The sequence below is a fragment of the Camelina sativa genome, chromosome 20 (genome assembly GCF_000633955.1).
Source record: "Camelina sativa cultivar DH55 chromosome 20, Cs, whole genome shotgun sequence".
Classification (NCBI taxonomy): Eukaryota; Viridiplantae; Streptophyta; class Magnoliopsida; order Brassicales; family Brassicaceae; genus Camelina; species Camelina sativa.
The window spans coordinates 13018687-13043140 of NC_025704.1; the positions used below are offsets into that span (position 1 = coordinate 13018687).

At 34.1% G+C, this 24454-nt stretch overlaps 3 protein-coding genes across 3 annotated transcripts; 2 read left to right on the forward strand and 1 right to left on the reverse strand.

The window, feature by feature from the left end:
- LOC104770648 (serine carboxypeptidase-like 47) lies at positions 454 to 3349 on the forward strand. Its single transcript, XM_010495104.1, has 9 exons — positions 454 to 809; positions 932 to 1100; positions 1203 to 1322; positions 1410 to 1553; positions 1727 to 1877; positions 1980 to 2068; positions 2173 to 2431; positions 2848 to 2981; positions 3128 to 3349. The coding sequence occupies exons 1-9, from the start codon at positions 469 to 471 to the stop codon at positions 3236 to 3238; spliced, it is 1518 nt and encodes a 505-aa protein (XP_010493406.1). The 5' UTR covers positions 454 to 468; the 3' UTR covers positions 3239 to 3349.
- On the reverse strand, positions 6288 to 7064 carry LOC104772482. Its single transcript, XM_019242265.1, has one exon. It carries the CDS (start codon positions 7062 to 7064, stop codon positions 6288 to 6290), a length of 777 nt encoding a protein of 258 aa, XP_019097810.1.
- On the forward strand, positions 15234 to 17022 carry LOC104770649 (transcription factor RAX1). The gene is made up of 3 exons (XM_010495106.2): positions 15234 to 15454; positions 15566 to 15695; positions 16130 to 17022. The coding sequence occupies exons 1-3, from the start codon at positions 15319 to 15321 to the stop codon at positions 16869 to 16871; spliced, it is 1008 nt and encodes a 335-aa protein (XP_010493408.1). The 5' UTR covers positions 15234 to 15318; the 3' UTR covers positions 16872 to 17022.

Here is a 24454-nt window from a genome sequence, read left to right on the forward strand (position 1 = left end):
ACCATTCTGTTTATATTTTAGTGTTAAAAATTTAGCTTTAAGGGGTAGAGGTTTAGTATTTGTGATTTAAGAGTTACACTATTTAAAGATCTTATAATTCAATTTTTGAGTGACATAAGATATTAAGTTTTTAAGGTATAAAATTAAAGTTTAAAGATATAGTTTTATACTATTTGGTTAAGTTTTTTCTTTAAAATCTAGATAATTCTTAATTTTTGTATAAAACTTTGACTCTTTTGAAACTTACCCTTTTTAATTTGAGTGAAATAATTAGTTTGGCATAATTAATAAACCAAATACATATAATATAGAAAACGCTTTTATTAAGATATCTAGCATTTATTTTTCTCTGACCCAATTCAATGGACAATCAACAGTGGTTAAGTCATCTCCCCATAAATACCATACTTTACATCTTAAACCCCAATTCTCTTACAAAGCAACATAGAGAAACTACAAAGAAAAAAAATGGAGGCTAGAACGTTTACTCTCCCTTTCCTCATGATTTTCATATCTTCTCACTTTTCACTCTCAACTTCTAAAAGGATTTTAAACGATCCATATGGTTTCTCATCATCTGCGAGTTTGTCGAGCCTAAATGCGAAGATGCTCATCAATTCATTCAATCTAACCCCTATGTATGACGTCAATGTCATCCCAAAAGGTAGTCCCGACGCTCCAAGACTCTTTGAGAGCCAAATTGATTTTCCAGCGACACTTGGTGTCCAAAACGTTTCTGGGGGTCCTTCTGTCCAACAGTTTGGCCACTATGCTGGCTATTACAGCCTCCCTCATTCAAAATCAGCCAAGTAAAACCTTTAACCGATTCAAATAAGTCTTATTCGAATCATGTTTTGCTTACTAGTTAGTATAGATATGTACGCAACTGATTTTTTTTTCTTTGTTGTGTTTGCTTATTTTGGTTTCGCAGGATGTTCTATTTCTTCTTTGAGTCACGAAACAGCAGTACCGATCCGGTTGTGATCTGGTTATCAGGTGGACCGGGTTGCAGTAGCAGTGTTGCTATGTTCTATGAGAATGGTCCGTTCAAGATCTCTGATGATTTCTCTCTCTCTTGGAATGATTTTGGTTGGGACAAGGTTTGTCTGGTTTATTAAAATTTTTTTTTTCTTACACAAGAAACATGTTTATCTACGACAAAAAGATAAAAAATAAATTTCTTCTTAATATTGTTTTAATAGGTATCCAATTTAATCTACGTAGATCAGCCAGTTGGAACTGGTTTCTCTTACACATCGGACAAAAGCGATCTCCGGCATGACGAGGCTGGTGTAAGCAATGACCTTTACGATTTCTTACAGGTTCGATTGTTGTTGGTATTCCCATTTTGTTATAAGAATTTTTATTGAAATTGTAGTGACTTGGGTTGTATCTTTGAATTTTGGTAGGCTTTTTTCAAAGAGCATCCGAAATTTGCAAAGAATGATTTCTATATTACCGGTGAATCGTATGCTGGTCACTACATTCCGGCTTTCGCTTCACGTGTTCACAGTGGAAACAAAAAGAAGGAAGGAATTCCAATCAACCTTAAGGTTAGTAGTTGATGCATGAGGTTTCTAAGAAATTTAGAATTTTATTAATTTTGTATTTATTATTTTAATCGAGTTTTCCTTTCTATGTTTTTTACATTAGGGTGTTGTTTTAATATTCAAACACATGTGAGGAATTAAATTAAAAATTATGGACTAATTTTGGTTTAAATCAGGGTTTTGCGATTGGTAATGGTCTAACCAATCCGGAAATCCAATATGCTGCGTATGGAGACTATGCACTGCAAATGAAAATGATTACGGAATCTGATTACGAGGGTATCAAACAAGACTACGTCGAGTGTCAAAGTCTCATAAAAAAATGCAGTAATTTCAATATATAGCTACTCTTCTAAATTTTGTTAGATATACTGTTCGAGTAAAAAGATTTTGATCTTTTATGAAAATATTTTACTTTTTCAATATCAGATCTTGATGGTGGTTTAGCTTGTAAATCTGCTTTCGAAGTTTGCGACATCATCTTAAATACGATATTAGCAGTAAAACCAGGCATAAGTGTAAGCATTAAAAACCTCAAAATGATTTTTCTTATATATATATATATATATATATATATATATTATATTTCCTTTACATGATTTAACTTTTTTCTTTTTTGCAGTACTACGACGTGAGGAAGAAATGTGTTGGAAATCTGTGTTATGATTTTTCGAAGATGGAAACATTCTTGAACAAAGAAAACGTACGAAAAGCCTTAGGAGTTGGAAACATTGAATTTGTGTCGTGTAGTAGCACAGTTTATGATGCAATGACAAAGGATTGGATGATTAATCTTGAGGTCAAGATCCCAGATCTTGTCAATGATGGAATGAACCTACTAATTTATGCCGGAGAATATGATTTCATTTGCAATTGGCTTGGTGAGATCGATCAGAAATTTTGGTTTTTTTTTTTTTTAATATAAATTTTATGGTTTAGGAACTGACAATGGTTTTTCTCTAGGTTTATAGTTCAAAATTTTGTGTTATACTATCAATTCTGCTTCATAAATTTTGGTTTCTATATTTTTTTTTTATATATAAATTTTATGGTTTAGGAACTGATAATGGTTTTTCTCTAGGTTTTTTGATTGATCAGAAATTTTGGTCTCTATATTTTTTTTATATATAAATTTTATGGTTTAGGAACTGAGAATGGTTTTTCTCTGGGTTTATAGTTCAAAATTTTGTGTTATACTATCAATTCTGGTTCATAATGGTTTTACATTTTCATACTTTCCCAGTTTATTCTTGTTCAACCTAGTTCAATAAATTGATTGATTTTCTTGGTTATACAGGAAACTCTAGGTGGGTTGACCAGATGAATTGGTCAGGCCAAAAGGATTTCAAATCAGCAAAAAATGTACCATTCTTGGTAGATGGTAAAGAAACCGGTTTACTGAAAAATTACGGTCCTCTCACTTTTCTTAAGGTATATCAGAAAAACCAATGAAGTAAAAAAAAAACTTTTCTCCACAAAGGATTAGCTCAGACGAACCAATTATTTAGAAATCGACCAATGAAGTAAAATTAGTATTGATGTAACACAACTAAACTAGCCTTCATATATTTTTGAAGGTTCATGATGCTGGCCACATGGTTCCGATGGATCAGCCGAAGGCTTCTTTGCAAATGCTTATGTATTGGATGCAAGGAAAGCTTAGTAGTACTCCGAGAGTTCGTCCATGATTTTCATGTATAGAACATTTCATTTCAAAACAATGTGATCTAAGCTTTCATTCATAATAATGTCCTTGTATTTTCATGCTATTGATCTTAATGATTAATCTTGATTAGTTATTTTGGGATTGTTGCCATGATATTATATTTTTCATCCTTTGAACTTTTGTTGTCATATGCCCAAAAAAAGAAGAAAATATTTTTTTGTTGCAAGAAATCCAACGACTCCTCTCGTCACTAATGCTATAAGCCATCTTTACTTTCTCAGCCTCGCGAACAACTATTAACAACTATAACATCCAACCATTTCCTTATTTATCCCCATACACGAGTAGAGCTTTTTCAAGAGGGTTTATACAATTTAAAGCTTCTTCACGTCAAACATGAAAATTGACTATAAAGATTCGTATGTTGTTAACACCCATTTTTCACTAAGCTCGACCGTCTTTAATGTTAGATTAGGAAAAAAAAACACATATTCAATTTTGCATGTTTAGACTTATCTACTACTATCTATTGGTTTTACAAATTCCTTAATAACTAAAGTTTTCATGTGTTCAACATTGACATAGACCAATCACATATTAAAATTTGGCTCTATTTTCATGTTATTATAATGAATAATATGTTAGAGTATTTACATATTTTTAGAGATATTGATATGCTCAAATTAACATATCAAATTAATCTCTAGAGCTACTCTCTCAAATTAAGAGATCACTGTAGTACTTAGGGATCGAATTCCACAAGGACTCAAGTCTACACAATAAATTATAGAGTTTTATAATTAAGCTAAACAGATTAATTTGAATTGAAATAACAATGCAAAATATTAAATAAAACTGTTGTAACTTCAGAGAATCAAAAAGCTAGGTCTAGGGAATTTCTCAGGAAATTACAAAATATTAAATCAATCAATAAATTTGGATTCAAGCAATTAAAATCAGATCTAAAACTCTAAACTTTTTTGTAAAATAAATCAGTTCTTACTGCAAATATTATCTAAATTTAAAACCAGAAAATCCAAATCTCTTTGCAAAATTCAAGGTTAAAAATCAGCTTTGAAAACATGTTTAAATTGTTCACAAAATTACTAAATCAAATCTCTTTTTGAAAGAAGTAATTTTGCTCATCAAAAGGTTTTATCAGAAAAATCAATTATATTCTCACATCAATTTATTTTCCTAGGTTATTAATTCTAGATGGCCAATCAATAATTAATATGAAGAACAACCTATGATGAAGATCTAGAACATATAATGAATCCTAAATAAACAGATCTAATAAATCATAAAATCCCTGTGAAAAACCCTGAACCTAACAAGCATACTACTCAGACATCATTATAAGAACACAAATCAATAACCGAATAAATTGCATAAGAAAGAGAATAAAGAAGTAAGGGAGTTATGTTCTGAATCTTCTCTTAAGGAGTCTTGAATCTTCTCTCCAAAAGCTCTCTAAAATCTCTCAGGGTTTTCTCTCTCAAAAGTTGCAGGGAAAAATAAAGCTTAAGGGTTTCTCAAACCTAAAAATACTATATATATGTCTTAAAACACGTCCAGGGACTAATGATGCAAATATGGAAAATTTCATGCAACTTTTGTAAATCTTCCAAAACTTGGGTCTTGAGTAGGCAAACAGGGGTGTCAACCGACACTAAGGGTGGTGTCGATCGATACCAAGGGTGGTGTCGATCGATACCAAGGGTGGTGTCGATCGACACCATCACTTCTGATCGGCTCCAAGTTCTCTTCCTTAGCTGAATTGCTCCAAAATCCCTCTAGTTTCTCCATTTTGCTCCTTTCATGCCAAAATCCTATAAAACCTGAAAAGACTCACAAAGAACCTAAAACACACAAAGAAAGACTCTAAAGACTCCTAATATCATGGTTAAAAACCACAAAAACCATGATATATCAGATATATTGGTTGATAGATATTGATTATTTTACAATAAAAATAAAAATTATATAATTTGTTATATTTTTATTATAGGGTAACTTGCATAATTGCGCATGCAATGATACTTATTGGAAATTTGGAATTATAATGTAACGCCCCGACCATCATTTTGCATAGTGGGCCTTATGTCTACTTCCCGCCCAAAGGCCCACTTCGTTTAGTAGGCTCCACGTCAACTGTCGGCTATGTGTCTACCCATATCCGACGGCCGGTTAGTTACGTCTTGAAGGCTTTAAAAACTTGTTTATCGAACCTAAAAATCATCACATGATCTTTTCCTTTGTTTTGTTCTCACTCGCATAGTTCCGACAATCACTTCTCGGAAGGTCACCAATCCTAAAACTACTGCACCTTAAGCGCGTTTAACTCTAAAATTCTCTCAAGACCCTTGACTGAAAAGATAAGTGTACTTTGGTGACATAGGTGGCCAAATTAATTCTTATAAACCCCTCCGAAAGTCTCTGAAACCAGGATGTCACAATTCACCCTCACTAACAGATCGCAACATCCACGTTGCCACCAAAACTGTCACCCCCGACGGTGTGAGCCCTCATGGCTCCACACTCGTATGGATTCGGCTCTGATACCACTTGTAACATTCCGACATCACCTTGCTTAGTGGGCCCTATATCCACTCTGGCCCATGGGCCCACCTCGCTTAGTAGCCCCACATCCACTCCCATCCCATGGATCCACTCATATCCAAAGGCCGGTTTGCTACGTCCGAAAGGCTTTACCAAAAATATAAGTGCCAAATCAATTCTTTTAAACTTCTCAGCAAGTCTCTGAAACTGGGGTGTCACATATACTAACAAAACACAATTAAACCATACATTGAAAATGCGAAAAATACCCAAAAAATATTTCTTTCTGGCACTAATGTTGAGCCTCAGTCCTAGTGATTAAATAAGGTGAGGATATGTCAAAAGTATGAAAGAAATAAGTCATTGTTGTTTAAAGTAACACAATTTTTTATACAAAAATAAATAATATATTAATAAAATATATCACAAGTTGGTTCTTCTTTAACAACCATATGATGTTGATAAGCTTCAGGATCGCTTACTTTGTTGTTATTCCCTCCATTTTGCTGTTATTCCCTCCATTCTTCTGGCTGGATGTTACGACATTCCTCATGGATCATTTGGTTTGCTTTGCATAATCTTTTGTTGTTCCTCGCGTTGTCTCTCTTAAATCTTTCATTGATGGTCTCATTCTTGTAATGAATCGATGATACATGTGCAGCAAACTTCTGTGAAGTTTCAAACACATTGTTACATTTGGGACATGTATATGGACCGTATTTCTTATATGGTAAACTATGTGTCCGCCCATCATATTCACAATTTTCTTCAGAATTAACACTTCCAAGATTTTCTTCAAAATATGTGGTAGACCTATATCGTTTCTTCAGTGGTTGATGATGGGGGACAAGTTGGTCATGGTAGCATTTTGGTGAACAAGAAAAGATATCTAACTGCGTTGGATAAACAAAAGTTTGATGTGGAAAAACAGTATTGAGAGGTGTTGGATTCAAGATATTATGTTGTTTGTACCAATAATTTGGAGGGTAAAATGAAGAATTGAAGATGTTGGGATTTATGGCACGATGATATTCATTTTGCACAGTACTTAGGTTATTGGTTGGAATAATATTGTAATACCTATTTATAGTAGTTTGAGTGACGGAGATTTGAGAAAGATGAGCATTATTTGGAACTCGAGTTATGAAAGGCATCCCGAAAGTAGAAACCATGTTTTCTCTCATCTCATAAGCCACATGTGAATTATTGAAATCGAAAGAAGATGGAGAGACATTTGAAGAAGAATATAAACCATGATGGTTTGTGTAGACAGAAGTAGCGAACATTGATTCAAAAGTTTAGACTCATAATTCCTAAAGTTGGAACTTGTTTTGATGGGAGAAAAACTATGAATGTTCATAGTATCGTCACCATAAGAGTTTAAACCATTTGAGATTATAGTCATTTTGAAAGTTGACAAGAGCATGTTTTATATTTTTACTGTGTCACCTATATATAGGTACATTCATAAATCAACAACATATATTTATTATAAAAGAAAAGGAGAAATTGAATAAGCAAGGAAAAATATCTTGTCCAGAAAATCAATTTTGGATTAAAGTAAATATTTTGATGCACATAATCTTTTGATATTCATTTTTTACTTTTAAAACAAAAAAAAACTTTATAAGTATGGTAATGTTTAGATAAAATTAAAAGGGATAGAACTTCTTTATATTATTTATGTAGTGATATGGCAATCCTTTTATATAGTTTCATGTCCTTTGAGCCATTTAATATTTATGAACTAATTTTATAGCAAATTACCATGAGAGCACAAGCTTTTTTTTCTATGTTATACACCTATTTTCTATGGCAGGAAATTCTTTTGCTTTAAATCACTAATTTTGGGTTACTGTAATAACACTACAAGAAAACACGCTCATTGCAACGGATCACTGCGACGGATATATGCCCTTGCAAATTTGCTATGTATTTGCGGGTAATTTGCTACGAAGACGAGAACCCTTGCAAATCCCTCGCAAATTTGCTAGATAAAAATCTCTCGCAAATTTGCGAGTGATTTGCGAGGAGAAAATACTCCCTCGCAAATCTATCGTAGATTTGGACGCATTAGCGAGTAGTCTTATCCGTAGCAAATTTGTGAGGAAGCGGCGAGGGATTTGTGAGGTCTTTAAGGGTTTAGGGTTTGAGTTTAGTTTTAAATCTGAAGTGAAGTTCTCAGTAAACATCAATAGACAAAAAAACTTTTAAGATGTTGACATGTTTAAAGAAACTTTGACGTGAAGACACGATATATATATATGTCAAGATGTGATTTACTTTCATTATGATCATGAGACCGAGTGTTAAAGTTTTTTGACCAACAATTGCAATATAGAGTCTATAGTCCAGTAATCACCAACTATATGAACAATAAACTTTCCAAAACATAAGAAAAACATGAAACTAATAGAGATTGTATCACTAAGAAAATGAATTAGATGCAAAAGAATATATATATATATATATATATATATATATATTTGCGAGGGATATGCAACGGATTTCTGCGAGGAATATATTGGCATATGCTAGCTCCTAGCTAATCCTTCGCTAGCTCCTCACGGTTCCGTCGCAATTTGATCTTTTACAGGCAAATTAAAGAAGAGCATTACTAACCACATCAAGAGACAATAAACTTTGGAGATTAAGGAATATATTGGCATATGCTGAAAATTGCTAAGATGTTTAAAGAAAGTTGACGTGAAAAGACACATATATATATTAAATCAAGATGTGATGATACAAGCAATGAGCTTTTGCCATAAATAAAATCATTACTAACCAACATAAAGAGACAAGAAACTTTTGAGATGAAGGAATATATTGGCTTGTCAACATTTTGAGATGTTTAATGAAACTTTGACGTGGAGACACGGATCGAATATATATAAATGAAGATGCATCTAATGATAAACCAGGAGTGATTTACAATGTAGAGTCCATAGTCCATTAATCACTAACCATACGAACAAAGAGCTTTCCAAAACATAGGAACAAACATGAAAGAGAGATTGTATCACTTACTGAACCAGCTGAAAGAGAAAGTTGAACGAGCTGATTTCCATTGTGTATTTCTTGATATTTTGATTGAGTAGATTCTATTGAGAATAATGTACGGTCTAGTATATAATTCAGAAAATGAATCTGATTGAGTAATTGAGGATAATGTATTTTAAAAGAATGATTTATAAGCTTTCGAGGGATTTACGAGGGATTAGCGAGGTATATTGTATAGGGCCTCGCAAATCCATCGCAAAGTTGAGGTTTTTTTATTGGTCGGTTTTGTCGGTTGTTGCGACTGATTTGCGAGTTTCCTAATTACTCTGTCGCAATTTGCGAGGGATTTGCGATGAGTTCTCGTTAATCCCTCGCAAAATTGGGTGTTTTATTGGTCGGTTTTGTCGATTGTGCGACTGATTTGCGAGGTATTCTAGTTATTCCCTCGCAAATACTGCGAGGGATTCACGAGGCCTTAAAAAGTCTGTATATACAAGGCGATTGTTGGTTTGAGCTCGCTCAAACCCTAAATCTATTTCTGCGACTCAAATCCTAATTCTAGCTCTTCGATCTTCTTCTTCTCCGATGTATTCCCTAACCCTAGTCACCGTCTCTCTTCCTCCTCTCTTTGCCGTCTCTCTTCCTCCTCTCTTCACTGTCTCTCTCGCCGTCCCTCTTCGTCCTCTCTTCACTGTCTCTTCGTCGTCTCTTTTGCCAGCATAGATCTAAAAGGTACTCCCTCCGTTTCAAAATGTAGGATGTTTTAACTAAAGCACGCAGATTAAGAAGTTTTTACTTTTAACAAGTTCAACCAATTAGAAACAATACTGCATAATATAAAATACTAAACTAATATAAAATTTGCATAAAAACTTGAAAACATCCTATATTATGAAACAAAAAATTCTCTAAAACATCTTATATTTTGAAACGGAGGGAGTAAACCCTGAGCATGGAAGTTTAACAAAGCTAGATCCGTGTCGACCTTCAGGAACTCTCTGGTAAGAATCCGAATCATTCCTCATTCAAGTTGTATTTTGAATCCGAATTGAGCTTGTTGCATGTTGAAATCTGATAGTTGCATGTTGAATCTAAAGCATTCCTCATTCAAATTGTATTTTGTTTGATAGTTTATTCAGTTAGGAGTATGATTGAAATCTGATAGTTGCATCTTGAATCCGAATCATTCCTCATTCAAGTTGTATTTTGTTTGTTAGTTTCTTCAGTTAGGAGTATGATAGTTGCATGTTGAAATATGATAGTTGCATCTTGAATCCAAATCATTCCTCACTCAAGTTGTATTTTGTTTGGAGGTTTGACCAATATTTCTCTGTTTCGGCTACTGTACAAAGAATCTTTGAAAGAGATTACAAAGAGCCTCATGCCAATTGGATACAGACGCCGACTGTAGTGGTAGACCGTTGGTATGAATATTTTGCGGTAAGTCAAATCTGTTTTGCTACTATACAATATGTTTTGTTTGTCGTTTTTAAACATATACTAGTTAACTTTTTTTTTTTGGAAGCAAACATATAATTGGGACCGTTCCATAAACGATAGAGTTAGGAAGGAGTTTGAAGACAAGCTTAAGGACAGGATGTGTGATCAAGTGTTTAGGTGGAAGTTAAAGTGGAAACTAAAGGGTGATGAGGCAAAGCCACGGTGGATTGATCCTCAAGTATGGGTTGGTCTTGTTAAATATTTGCTCAAATCAGAAGTCAAGAGTACCAACAGCCATAATGCTCGTTATCATGATCCTAATGGCACCGACATTTATAAGCACCGCTTAGGCCAAACCTCTTTTAAAGCTCGTGCTCGAAAACATGTAAGTGTTTGGCTTTCTTTTCAGCAGCATTGACCTTATGGACAATCAATAAGTGACTAATCATCTCTATGTTTCTCTTTTTCAGTTTGAGATAACTGGTGAGTTAACTCCTGAATTTGTACGCATCCTAGAAGAGACTCATCGAAATCCTGATGGGTCATTTACGGATGGAAAGTCTGAGTCTCTCTTCAATGAGGTGTTGTCCAAGATTCAAGAGTTGGAATCTTAGCTTTGCACATGTGATAATGGAGAGAGCACTGCTTCTGGTGGGGTGCCCATTCATATCAAAAACAAAATTTAGACATCGGTAATACTTGTCTATTTTAAATACTTTGAATTTCTTGTCGATGCAAAAATTATCTGTTCAAGTGGTGTATAATTAGTTGTCTTTTTCTTTCTTTGAGTTTTGTGTTTGTCTTTCTTTGATTTCCATGGAACTTACAAGTTCATTGTTGTATTGTTGTTTTGTTATTTGGTTGCTCCGAAGAAGAAAAATATGATTTTTGGGGTTGGTTCTTTACAGTTTGAAGCATCCTCTAGCAGTAGCAGTCCACCGCCTATGTCTCCGGCTAATGATCTGGTTATTTTGGCTCATAAGCTAGCTTTCGCTGAGGAATGTATTCAAACTCAGGTGACACAAATCTAACAAAGTGCAGAGAGAATGCATAGCTATGATGCATACTTTGAGTACCTCGCTGAAAATGATCCCGACTTTGCTCCTGAGTTTGGGCACCCGACAACCAACCCACAAAGCAGAAACCAAGAAGTCGAACCAGAGAGCAACACCGGTGAAACAGTAGCTGGAAGCCACACAGGGACCAGAAACGTGACCTCTCTCTCTCTCTCAATCATTTTAAAAACTCTTTTTTTTTATCGGATGTCCCCGAAGGGACAAACACTATTTGTTAACATATTTTTTGTTTTGTAATATTTGAATTTTATTTTAATCTGAATTTTATTTTTCAATGCGATTATATTTTATTATTTTCGAACTAATTTTAAACGGTACAATGTAAATTAAACACAATTATATGATACGGAATCGAAACATGCAGATTTAAACGGACGTTGCAAAGCAGTCGTAAATGTTGCGACGGATGTACTACGTCGTGGCTTGCAATGATTTTGCTATGAATGGGCTCACTCGCAAATTGCTTGAGATTTGCGAGTAAAATTATCTCTACCAATATGCGTGAGATTTGCGAGGAATACACTCCATCGCAAATTGCGTCGGATTTGCGACCAAAATTTTTCCTCGCAAATTTTGCGAGAGATTTGGGGTGTTGGTCGATTTGCGAGACTCGATTTGCGAGGAATCGTAGAGTCTCGCAAATCTCTAGCGATTGTCCATTTGCGAGGCACTTGCGATGAATTCCTCCATCGCAAATCGATTATTTTCTTGTAGTGTAATAATAACAACTCAATCAGGCTAAGACGTAAAGTTTTTCAAACAAAAAAAACACCAATTAATATAAAATTTCTTATTGTTTTCCTGGTAAAAGTAGTACTAAATCAATCATTGTAAGCATATTTTTATATTTCTAATATTTGAGGTATTAACCCACTCATAGAAAGTATTTGCATTATTTTGGTATGGTATATTTACATGTAATCTTAAAGTGTGTTTTAAAATTAATCTAATTAGATTTGAGGTTCCCTTTTCAGTATGATTTATGTTTTAGAATTTTATATAGATTTATGGTTATTATTTTTGATAAAATATAACATATGAGATTAATACACCAATCTGTAGTGATTTGTTTCATATAACAAATTAGAAAAATTGGGGGAAATAATTATGAGAGTAAATTGTGATTACATTAAAAATACTATTTTCTCATAAAACTTATTATGCATAAAAAGTACATAATATTAAAATATTCTATTAGATATAATATAGTTATCTAGAAATAACAAAACATATAAAATAAACTATTTTATTGGGTAAATTAATCTATTACCTTTCCATGAAATCTCTTTTTAACATATTAGAAAGTATCAAAGATATATACTGCTGGAATTTTTTATTAATGTATATTTGTAGCAGTGAAAATAATGAGTATTAGGTAACATATTTTATAATAGGTTGACAATATCTGTTAGAATTTTTTTTTTAAATATATATATTTAATGTTGAAAATGGTTTAACAGCCTGGAAAAAACCTTCAGTAATTTGTCCACTTTAGTTTGCCAACCGTTGAGGAAAAACCAAAGTTCTATACACTGAGAGTCAAACTAGAAAAAGACTCTTGTCTTTTTGGTATTCAGCATCCAATCATAGTTTGACTTAACGTAATTGTTTTTTTCACAGATAATAAGTCGATTCTTTTTTTTTTTTTGTCACAAACATGTATTATTAAACATTTACTGCCCATTATCAGCCTATATTTTATTTGCTTTTTTCATATTTTACTGCTTTTTCACGCATATAATAATAATTTCAAAGTTCTTATGGATGAAATTATAATAATGATCAGCAAACCAGAAAATATCATAATTGCCTGGCTAAGAGGGGACGCATGAGAAACATTCAATGATACAATTTGTGGTGAAATTATGAGTATATATATCTGTATATCTTTATTATGTAATTGCCTGCAAACCATGGAATACCAATGGGACAATACTGTGTTCTCTCTTATGCATTGAACATCACCACCAAAGGCCAGTATCTCCAATTTTAGATTATATACACAATCGAGATTTTGTTCACCAGCAAGATTTCAAGAACTTTTTTTTTAATATATATATATATATATATATATATATATATATATATAAAGACTGTTGAACTCCACATAAATTATGAAAAGTGTAGAATATTTTTTTGCAATATTTAGTAGCCAATTTGGGTATAATATAAAAACTATTTGTTAGCATGATATTATATGCTATAATAATTTTCCGCGAATAAAGTATTAATGTAAATGATATCGCTTTTATAAACCTCGATTATTAAAGTATCAATGTAAAAAGTAAATCAACTTTATATCAATGCAATATAAAAATGATTTGATACCGTGCAATTATACGCTATATTGTTTTTTTTTCAATATGTTTATAAGGACTAAGAAGTATTCTTTTTATTATATTGATGCAATATTGATTGACGAAAAAGTTTAAAAGCCAAAGATAATGACTTGCAATTTACTACTATTGCTTCCAAGTTTCACCTAGTTCATATTTAGTAACATGCTTCATGTCTTCATGACCCCGAAACATCTGCAAGTTATAATGCACATATGACTACAAATGTATAGATAGGATCTTACAGATAATAAAAGACTATAAATGTAACTAACACATACAGTTAAGTTCCGTATAACACATAAAAATGTAATGTAGCAAATGTAAGAAGTACACCACGAATCTGGAAACTTTTGTTTGGCCATTTGTACACACACATACATATTACTTACACATTTGTGGAAATGAGTGTGCGACTGTGTCTGCGTGAATCAAACACATGTACCTTAAAATGATGTAAATGTGTACAGTCGATCTATCAATTGTACATATATGGATACATACCCATCGATGGGTCATTATCTCTGAAGTTGATTAGTCGGTCCAAATTTACACCTGATCATCATGAAATTCACATAGAAATATATTTATATGTGTGTGCAACAGTGCAAAATATATTTATCGATTTATTCATGCATGCAAGTGTCCATCAAAGTTGTACGAATGAATAATTATGAAGGGTTCTTTTGGCACTTTACTAAATGTAATAATGAAAACAACAATGGCAAGTCAACTCGTGATGATAATTTTTTGGTAATTGGAATATCACAAAAATGAGTTTTTGTTTTCTTGTCACTTTATAATCAGACAGTTCTATATAGTTCACTGGTCCGTTCAATGCAGTCTCCTCATCTAACATGTTTTCTTTCTTTTATCCATGTAATATCATATCACTACCACTTGAGAACTCTTTTAACTTTTCACTTTTGAAATTCATGATGAATACAAATTAAACTATAGCTGAATATGAATAATTGTGTCAAAAAAAAAAAAAAAAGAGTTGAACATGTATAATTATGAAAATATTTTGACGAATGATCAAATCATGGAACATGCTGATGATCTTCGTTAGTGATTTTTTCTTTCTTTTCAGCCTCAACACAAAGTACCTTTTTTGAATATTTTGCACTTCTCATGATAAATATATATAAAAAATATCGTTTAAATTTATTGTTTGGAACTTTGGATTAGTACTATACATCTACAAAAAGAATAAAACTTGAAGACAAACAGGTACCACAAAATACTTTAGGAGCACACCTTATTTGTTAAATCTATAATTCAATCACATATTTAATATTGCTGATTACATATATAAAATATGTAGATACATAGAAAATTATATATATATATATATATATATATATATATATATATTTGACAATAAAAATCTAATTTTTCAAACAGGCACAATGAATATGCATGCATGTCAATCATGTTGACTTCTCCACACCCATAGCTTTCGAAACAAAATGAAATATAAAATTATTGGTTCTACATATAATAATAATAATTGATAGAGTGAGTCCAAATCCAAGTCTCTTATTAAAAGGGCGGGCACAAATTCAACCACTCCTCCATAAACACAAAAGCTCCATCCTAAAAAAAGGCAAGTAAGAGATAACGATTTCTCTCCTTTTCTTTTCTTCTTCTCTTTATCAAACTTCAACACACTAACGAGAGAAATGGGAAGAGCTCCATGTTGCGACAAGACAAAAGTGAAGCGAGGGCCTTGGTCCCCTGAGGAAGACTCTAAGCTTAGAGATTACATTGAGAAGTATGGTAATGGTGGAAATTGGATCTCTCTCCCTCTCAAAGCCGGTAAGTTCATATACATGTTCTTAGTTAAAACCAATCTCCTGGTTCACCTTTTCGAGCTTCTAATCCCAAAACAAGAGCTAATGCCATTCTCTGTTGTTGTTGTGGTTTAAGGTTTGAGGAGATGTGGGAAGAGTTGTAGATTGAGGTGGCTTAACTATTTGAGACCAAACATAAAACATGGTGACTTCTCTGAGGAAGAAGACAGGATCATTTTTAGCCTCTTCGCTGCCATTGGAAGCAGGTTCTCTATTGAAGTATTTTTATTTATGTAACTATATATCTCTGATTATAAGAAGAAAATTATATTAATTAAGATCCTCACTAAAAATACAGAGCTGATATCCGTTTGTTGTCCATTTGCTTATGAAGGTCCCTCTTAAATAGTTATCTACTCAAATAGGTTTAAAGAAAATATTATTTCACTCTCCTTTAATTAATATAATTAAAAATTATTCTCTCTTAGTTATATATATTTTTGAATGTATGTGTAATGTTGGAACTAACGATAAAAGTAGTTCACAACGTACTTACATAATTTAGTCATAATTTTAGTCAAAACTACGAGCAACACTTATTCATAATTTTAGTTAAAAACTACGAGCACCAGTTATTCATCTAGATTGCAACATTTTTCTCCAACATTAATTAATAATATACATGAATTGAAACTTGTAGGTGGTCAATAATAGCAGCTCATCTACCGGGAAGAACAGACAACGACATAAAAAACTATTGGAATACAAAGCTAAGGAAGAAGCTCTTGTCTTCTTCTTCTTCTTCATCTTCCTCTCATTCATCATCAGCCATGGCTTCTCCTTATCTAAACCCTAATTCTCAGGATATGAAAAGACCATTAACCCCATCAGCAACAATCCCATTTTCTTCTTATAATCCGTATGCTGAAAACCCTAATCAAGACCCAACAAAATGCCTCATCTCCAACATCAATGGCTTTGAAGCTGACGACAAACAGATGGTCTTTCCTTATAGTAACCCTAATTATACTCAAGATCTCTCTCTCTCGGACAGCAACAACAGCAACATCTCGGGCGCAAGTGGTTTCTTGCTCAACCACAATATGTGTGATCACTACAACAACCACACCAGTTTCTCTTCGGACGTCAATGGAAAGAGATCAGAGACTATGATGAAGCAAGAAGAGATAATGATGATGATGATGATAGACCACCACATTGACCAGAGGACAAAAGGGTACAGTGGGGATTTCACACAAGGATATTTTAATTACTACAATGGGCATGGGGATTTGAAGCAAATGATTAGTGGAACAGGCACTAATTCTAACATAAACATGGGTGGTTCAGGTTCATCTTCAAGTTCGATAAGCAACCTAGCTGAGAACAAAAGCAGTAGTAGCCTCCTACAACACAACTGCTTTCCCTATTTCTACTCCTAGTTCTTCTAGACTCTCTTGTCTTCTTATATAAATATATTTTGGACTGACTGTTAGTAATATCAAAGATTTGATGGGGTATGGGAGGAGAGAGAAAGACTATGATCAGTTTTAAGGGATTTTGTATTTTGTTTATTGTTGTCTCTTTATTGGATTTCTAGTTAAGAAAAGACAATGCGATATTTGATTTGATGAAACTCAAAAGGATAGATGTATTTATGGTTGAAGATAATCTTCTTTTTTTGTCGAAAAGAGTAGATCATATCAGCTTTTAGTTAAAACTTGGAACAAAGTAAGTGATCATACACACGCCCACAGGCCACACCCACATATAGCATGTTATTGTTTCTAAAATTAGATGAGACTATTAAATTCAAAAAAAAAATTAGATGAGACTATTACCATTTTATGCATATATAGGCTATAAATAGTAAAGAATTTTCTGATAGTAATACACTCACTCATCTACAATTTCTATCATAAATTTAAATTCCTAAAAGACAAACACATTTAAAGCATCGTATATTGTTACACTATTACGAACATATTCAAAAATTTAATTTAAGTAAATATTCATAATGAAATAAATAAATAAAGAAAAACAAAAAATCTTCGTATCATGTAATATATATTTTATATGTGAATAAAAGTATAACTAATCTTTAGCTACAATTGCAATAATATTCATCTTTACTACAATATTTTTGTTACATACTGATATAGATTTTTCATTCTTATAAATTTTCGTGTTTAGTTATATTAACAACTACAAATTTAGTGTATATACTCTTAACAATTTTATTGTTACAGAGAGAGAGAGTGAACAAAGGATTGTGTATAAAAGTCATCACTTTTGGTCAGTGACTCGAGAGCGGCTAGGAGAAGCAAATTGATTGATGGAAATACATACACTATTCATCTGTTGTAAATGACATATATACCCTTCCCAGATGGCTTCATCACTTTTCTGATTTTCTCCTTTCTGCGCCATATCCTTCGGTTACTGTTTTCTTTTCTGTTTATTCTCTATTAAAGATATAAATAAGAAACCATGAATAATAAATAACTAAATGTTGGACTTAAAGATAGAAAGGCTGAAGGATTCTTAATCGAGTTATGATTAGTGAAAAGATAAGGATCAAACTCTATTTGGTGTTATCTAAGTTATTGGTGTTTTCCTAGTAGGACTAGAATTGGTTTTAGTATATGTATGTGGAGCTATGACATTAACATATAGAGATTGAGAGTTTGAGAGAGAACAATTGTAAGAGAGCTTTAGTTTTTTGAGAGATTTTTCTAGAGCTAATAATAAGAGAGTTATTCTTATTTGATTTTTTGTTCTTTACAAAACCTGCAACCTCCATATTTTCTATATTAGGTATCAGAGCCAATCTAGAAAACAATGGCAGACGGAGAAGGAGCTATAGTAATAGCAAAACCAACAGAAGGAGGACTGATGCGGACATCGATCCTACCATCCAAACCGTTGAACTAGTTCCTGTAATACATCCTATACCAGAAGTACGAGAAGGGCCTATGACACATTCGAAGGCTAAACAGCTAAAGAAGAGGTTTAACCTAGCCGTTCAAGACATTGTAAGCTCCCTAGAGCTGAAGGACGTCAACTGGTCTGTACCACCATCATGACACCATAACGGATATGATCACATTGCTGAGGAAGAGCTTGCTGAAGCCTTCACCCAAATGAGCCTTGATCAAACCAGTTCCCCAGGTATGAAACCTTTTTTGGCAGGTCAAGGAACCTCAAGAATTCAAGAGAAGACATTGGAGCTGCCAGAGACGTGTGATACAAGCTACACCTCCGAAAGCGATCAAGGTAGTGAAGATCAAGACCAAGATATAGAGGACATGGACGAGCATCAAGAGACTGACCAAGATACTCTAGAGGAACCCCAGGAGGACCCCTAAAACAAGCCAACAATCAAGTACAAGACAAAAACTCTGAAGTAGCACATGGAGTAGTACAAGAAGTGATTCAGAGAACATCAATTGGGCCTAAATCGCATCCAGGTAAGTCTTATTCAATATTTTCGATCCTTGCAGGTCCCACCAACCCCAACAACGGTTAGAAGACTTCCTCATCAAGAGAGATCAAGTCTACTTTAGCATTTTCTTTTATTAGCTTATTTACTTTCCAAAAACAATGGTTTTGTGTTTGATTTTATTTGCTTTCCTTTGTTGCATTTTCTGCATTTATTTTCAGCCTTAAGGCTAGCTGAAGGACTCTTGTAAAGTCCCCCTGCAGTAGTTGTACGAATTTTCACCTTTGATTATCAATAAAATAATGAATTTTCTTACTTCTTCTCTATAAGTGTTCTTAAGAGAATAAGCTTGTTCTTAGTCTTGTGTGTGAGATTCCACAAGGCTGAGTTTGTGTACTGTATCAGAGACCAATCACATCTATGTGGTGTACTTCAATCCGCCAGCACTTCCCCTTTTACCGATCCCACACGAGAGAAGCGACCGCCATCGTGTCAGATCTTCATCATCGATCATCCTCCCTTCACAAGAGAGAAGCGACCGCCAGCTTGTGAAGCCATCATCTCTATCCCGGTATAAGACTCACCACCGAGTCTTGTATTAAGGATCCTCCTCCATTACATGTCCGATGCTAACTGCTACAAACTACACAGTTTGGGCAATGAAGATGAAGTTGTTCTTAGGGTTAACAAAGTCTGGGAAACAATTGATGCAGAAACCATCGACAAAGAGAAGAATGACATGGCCATTGCACTATTGTTTCAATCAATTCCTGAGGCACTCATTCTACAAGTAGGGGAGCTTGATACAACTAAAAAGATATGGTTAGCTGTCAAAAATAGACATGTAGGAGCAGAACGTGTTCGAGAGGCTAGGCTGCAAACATTGATGACTGATTTTGATTGGCTAAAGATGAAAGATACAGAGACGATTGATGATTTCTCTGGGAGAATATCAGAACTATCATCAAAATCAGCTGCACTAGGAGAAATAATAGAAGAATCCAAACTGGTGAAGAAGTCTCTTAAGACCCTTCCTCGGAAAAAGTATATCCATATCGTGGCTTCCTTAGAACAAGTACTTGATTTAAGCACAACAAGTTTTGTTGAAATTGTTGGACGGCTCAAAGCTTATGAAGAAAGAATATGTGAAGATAAAGAACCACAAGAAGAACAAAGCAAGCTGATGTATGCTAACATAGTTTCTCATACCGACACACAAGCAAGTTATTCTAACCAACATCAACATGATTATAATGGAAGTTACAGAGGAAGAGGCAGAGGAGGAAGATTCTTCTATAGAGGAAGAGGACGTGGACGCAACGGAGGAAGAGATATCTCACAAATAACATGTTTTAGATGTGACAAGATGGGTTACTATGCAAGCAGTTTTCCAGATCGTCTACTCAAATTGCAAGAAGCTCAAGAAGTAGAGAAAGATACAGAGATTGCAGATGAACTTATGATGCATGAAGTCGTTTTTCTTAATGAAGAACGATGTGTGCCTAGCAAATTTGAGACAAACAAGGATGGTGATAATATTTGGTACCTAGACAACGGGGCTAGCAATCACATGACAGGAGATAGTAGGTATTTCGATACACTTGATTTAACAGTCACAAGAAAAGTAAGATTTGGAGACGATTCCCGCATTGATATCAAAGGGAAAGGGACTATAGCTTTTGTTGATCTGAATGGAAAACCAAGAAAGATGACTGATGTTTACTACATTCCGGGATTGAAAAGTAACATAGTTAGTCTTGGTCAGGCTACAGAAGCTGGATGTGATATTCGATTGAGAGATGGATACTTAACAATGAAGGATCGTGAAGGAAAACTACTTGTGAAGGCAAAGAGATCTCTAAATAGACTTTACAAGGTTCGAATGGGCTTGAAGGATAACACATGTTTGTATCTAACATGTGTAAGTGACGCAGGTAAGTGGCACGCAAGGATGGGTCATGTAAACTTTGACACCTTGAACTCTATGATTTTGAAGAAACTGGTTTATGGAGTTCCTAGTACTACACTTAAGAAGGAACTCTGCAGTTCATGCTTGCTTGGGAAACAAACACGTTGGGTCTTCCCACAAGCAACATCATACCGTGCAACTAAGAAGCTTGAACTTATACATGGTGATCTCTGTGGTCCAATTACACCATGTACAAGTGCTGGAAACCGTTATATATTCGTTCTTATAGATGACTTCTCGCGATACATGTGGACGATATTGCTAAAAGAAAAGGGAGATGCTTTTCAGAAATTTAAAAGCTTCAAAGTAATGATTGAGAAGGAGACAGAGAGTAAAATACAAACTTTGAGAACAGATAGAGGTGGAGAGTTTGTATCTAATGAATTTAGATTGTTCTGTGAAGAAAATGGCATTTAGAGACATCAGCCCCTTATACCCCGCAGAAAAACGGTGTTGTAGAACGACGTAACATGACATTGATGGAGATGGCGAGAAGCATTTTGAAGCATATGCACATGCCAAACTACATGTGGGGAGAAGATGTAAGACATTCAACATATGTCTTAAACAGGGTTGTAACACGGTCTCTCAAGGATAAGACACCATATGAACTCTTTAGAGACAAGATACCAAATGTTGATCATATTCGGGTTTTTGGCTGCATTGGTTATGGAAAGGTTGACTCTCCACATCTTAAGAAGCTAGATGACAGAACTCGCATACTTGTTCATCTAGGAACAGAACCTGGATCAAAAGCCTATCGTTTCGTTGATCATCACACAAAGAAGATTATTGTTAGTAGGGATGTTGTTTTTGATGAAACAAAAGGATGGGACTGGAATGCTGAATTTAATGATGCTATGAGAAGGAGAAATGAAAGTTTTCGAGTTATGACTGGTACGTTTGGAAATCATGGAGTAGACGATGACAACGAAGTCTCTGAAACAGAACAGATCAATGAAAACAGAGGAGCAGCAGAAGAAGATGATAGTGAAATCCGAGAAAATAATAAAGAAATAAGAGAAGATGATCTCATATCAGTAAATTTGTCACCGGTTCAACTAAGAAGATCTCAGAGAGAGAGACATACACCAAGGTATCTCGATGACTATGTTCTCCTGGCAGAACAGGAAGGAGAGATGTTGCTCTTAAGTCTGAACAACAAACCAAGATGCTTTGAAGAAGCAAAGGCTTCAAAAGATTGGATATACGCTTGTGAAGAAGAAGTTTGCTCGATTGAAAGGTTAAAAACTTGGGATCTTATTGATTTGCTGATTGGAGCAAAACCAATTGGTCTCAAATGGGTGTTCAAGCTAAAGAAGAACTCAGATGGTAGTATCAACAAACACAAGGCAAGACTGGTTGCAAAGGGATATGTACAACAATATGAAGTTGATTTTGATGAGGTGTTTGCTCCAGTGGCAAGGATTGAAACCATTAGATTACTTATTGACTTAGCAGCAACAAATGGATGGGAGATACATCATCTTGATGTTAAAACAGCTTTCCTTCATGGTGAGCTTAAGGAAACTGTTTATGTCTCACAACCTGAGGGATTCGAAAAGATTGGAAGTGAGGGAAATGTTTACAAGCTAAACAAAGCTTTGTATGGATTACGTCAAGCACCTAGAGCCTGTAATAACAAACTAAACACAATCTTACTGGGATTACGGTTTGTTAAGTGTTCAAAGGAGCCTTCAGTCTATCGCAAAGAAGTTGGTGAGCACTTGCTAGTTGTTGGAGTTTATGTTGATGATCTATTTGTTACATGCTCGAGTCTAAAGACAATTCATGAGATCAAGAAAGAGATGTCGTCAAAGTTTGAGATGAGCGATCTAGGCAAACTGACATATTATTTAGACATTGAGGTCTCACAACAACAAGGAGGAATAACATTAAATCAACCTCGTTATGCACAAAGAATTCTTGAGGAAGCAGGGATGAGAGACTGCAATTTAGTACATACGCCAATGGAGAGTGGACTGAAGTTGTGTAAAGCTAAAGAGGAGGATGAAATCGATGCAACAATGTAGAGGAAGAACGTGGGGTGTCTCCGCTATTTGTTGCATACGCGACCTGATTTATCCTTTTGTGTGGGAGTTCTAAGCAGATACATGCAGAGTCCAAGAGTTTCTCATGGAGCAACTATGAAACAATGTTTGAGATACTTAAAAGGAACAACACCTCTTGGTTTAGTTTTCAGCAAAGCAAAGATACCGAGGATCATAGGCTACAGTGAAAGTAGTCATAATGTAGATACGGACGATGGCAAGAGCACCTCTGGACATATTTTCTATTTAGGGGAGAGTCCAATAACCTGGTGTTCGCAGAAACAAGATGTCGTAGCACTGTCCTCATGTAAAGCCGAGTTCATGGCTGGAACAGAGGCAGCTAAACAGGCCATCTGGTTGCAAGAGGTACTTAGTGAGATAACAGGAGCTTCATGTGAAAAGGTTACAATACGCTTTGACAATCAGTCAGCAATTGCATTGACAAAGAATCCTGTGTTTCACGGCCGGAGCAAACATATACATAGACGGTTTCATTTTATAAGAGAGTGTGTGGAGAAGGGATTGATCGAGGTAGAGCATGTTCCAGGGAGTGAGCAGAAGGCAGACATTTTGACAAAAGCACTTGGAAGGACTAAATTTAAAGAGATGAGAGAACTTATTGGAGTTAGTGATGTGAAGAGTGAAGTCAAGCTTAAAGGGGAGAATGTTGATTTAAGCTTGAGAAGGACTTAAAGATAGAAAGGCTGAAGTCCTTCTCAAGTTATGATTAGTGAAAGGATAAGGATCAAACTCTGTTTGGTGTTATCTAAGTTATTGGTGTTTTCCTAGTAGGACTAGGAATTGTTTTACTATATATATGTATGTCGAGCTATGACATTAACATATAGAGATTGAGAGTTTGAAAGAGAACAATTGTAAGAGAGCTTTGGTTTTTTGAGAGATTTTTCTAGAGCTAATAATAAGGCCATCTATATAGGGAGAACACCAAGGGTATTCTAAGCCCAAAAAAATTAGAAAAATAATGAATAGTGGGCTTAGAACTATTTTTTTGATCTTGAATAAGAACTGATTTAATCCCAGTTCTTATTGGTCGTGGCTTAACGTGATTGGCCGACATTAATCTATGTATTAATTAAATAGAATGTTTGTGTGCTTTAATTAATTAAGTAATATGTTTGTTTGGTTTTTTAAAAAAAAATTATTTACAATGTTTTTTTTGTTTCATAAAAATTTGGTATTGTATTTTGAATTTTAGTAAAATTTTTATAAATTTGCAATTTAAATATTATTTTATAAGTTTTTATAATTGTAATATGTTTAAGAATATTATATTATTAAATCTTATGATCTTAAACATATTCTCCCAATAACTAACTTCTTAACAAAAGATCACTAATGATCTTACATTATTTTCATAATATTTATACTCTAAGAACATCCAAAAGTATTCCCCCTATAAAGATGCTCTAAAAAAATTATTCTTATTTGATCTTTTATTCTTTACAAAACCTGCAACCTGCATATTTTCTATATTAAATAGGTTAGGGAAAATTAGGTGTAAGAAAATAGGTGTAAAAAATCGAACAGTATATACTACTCTCT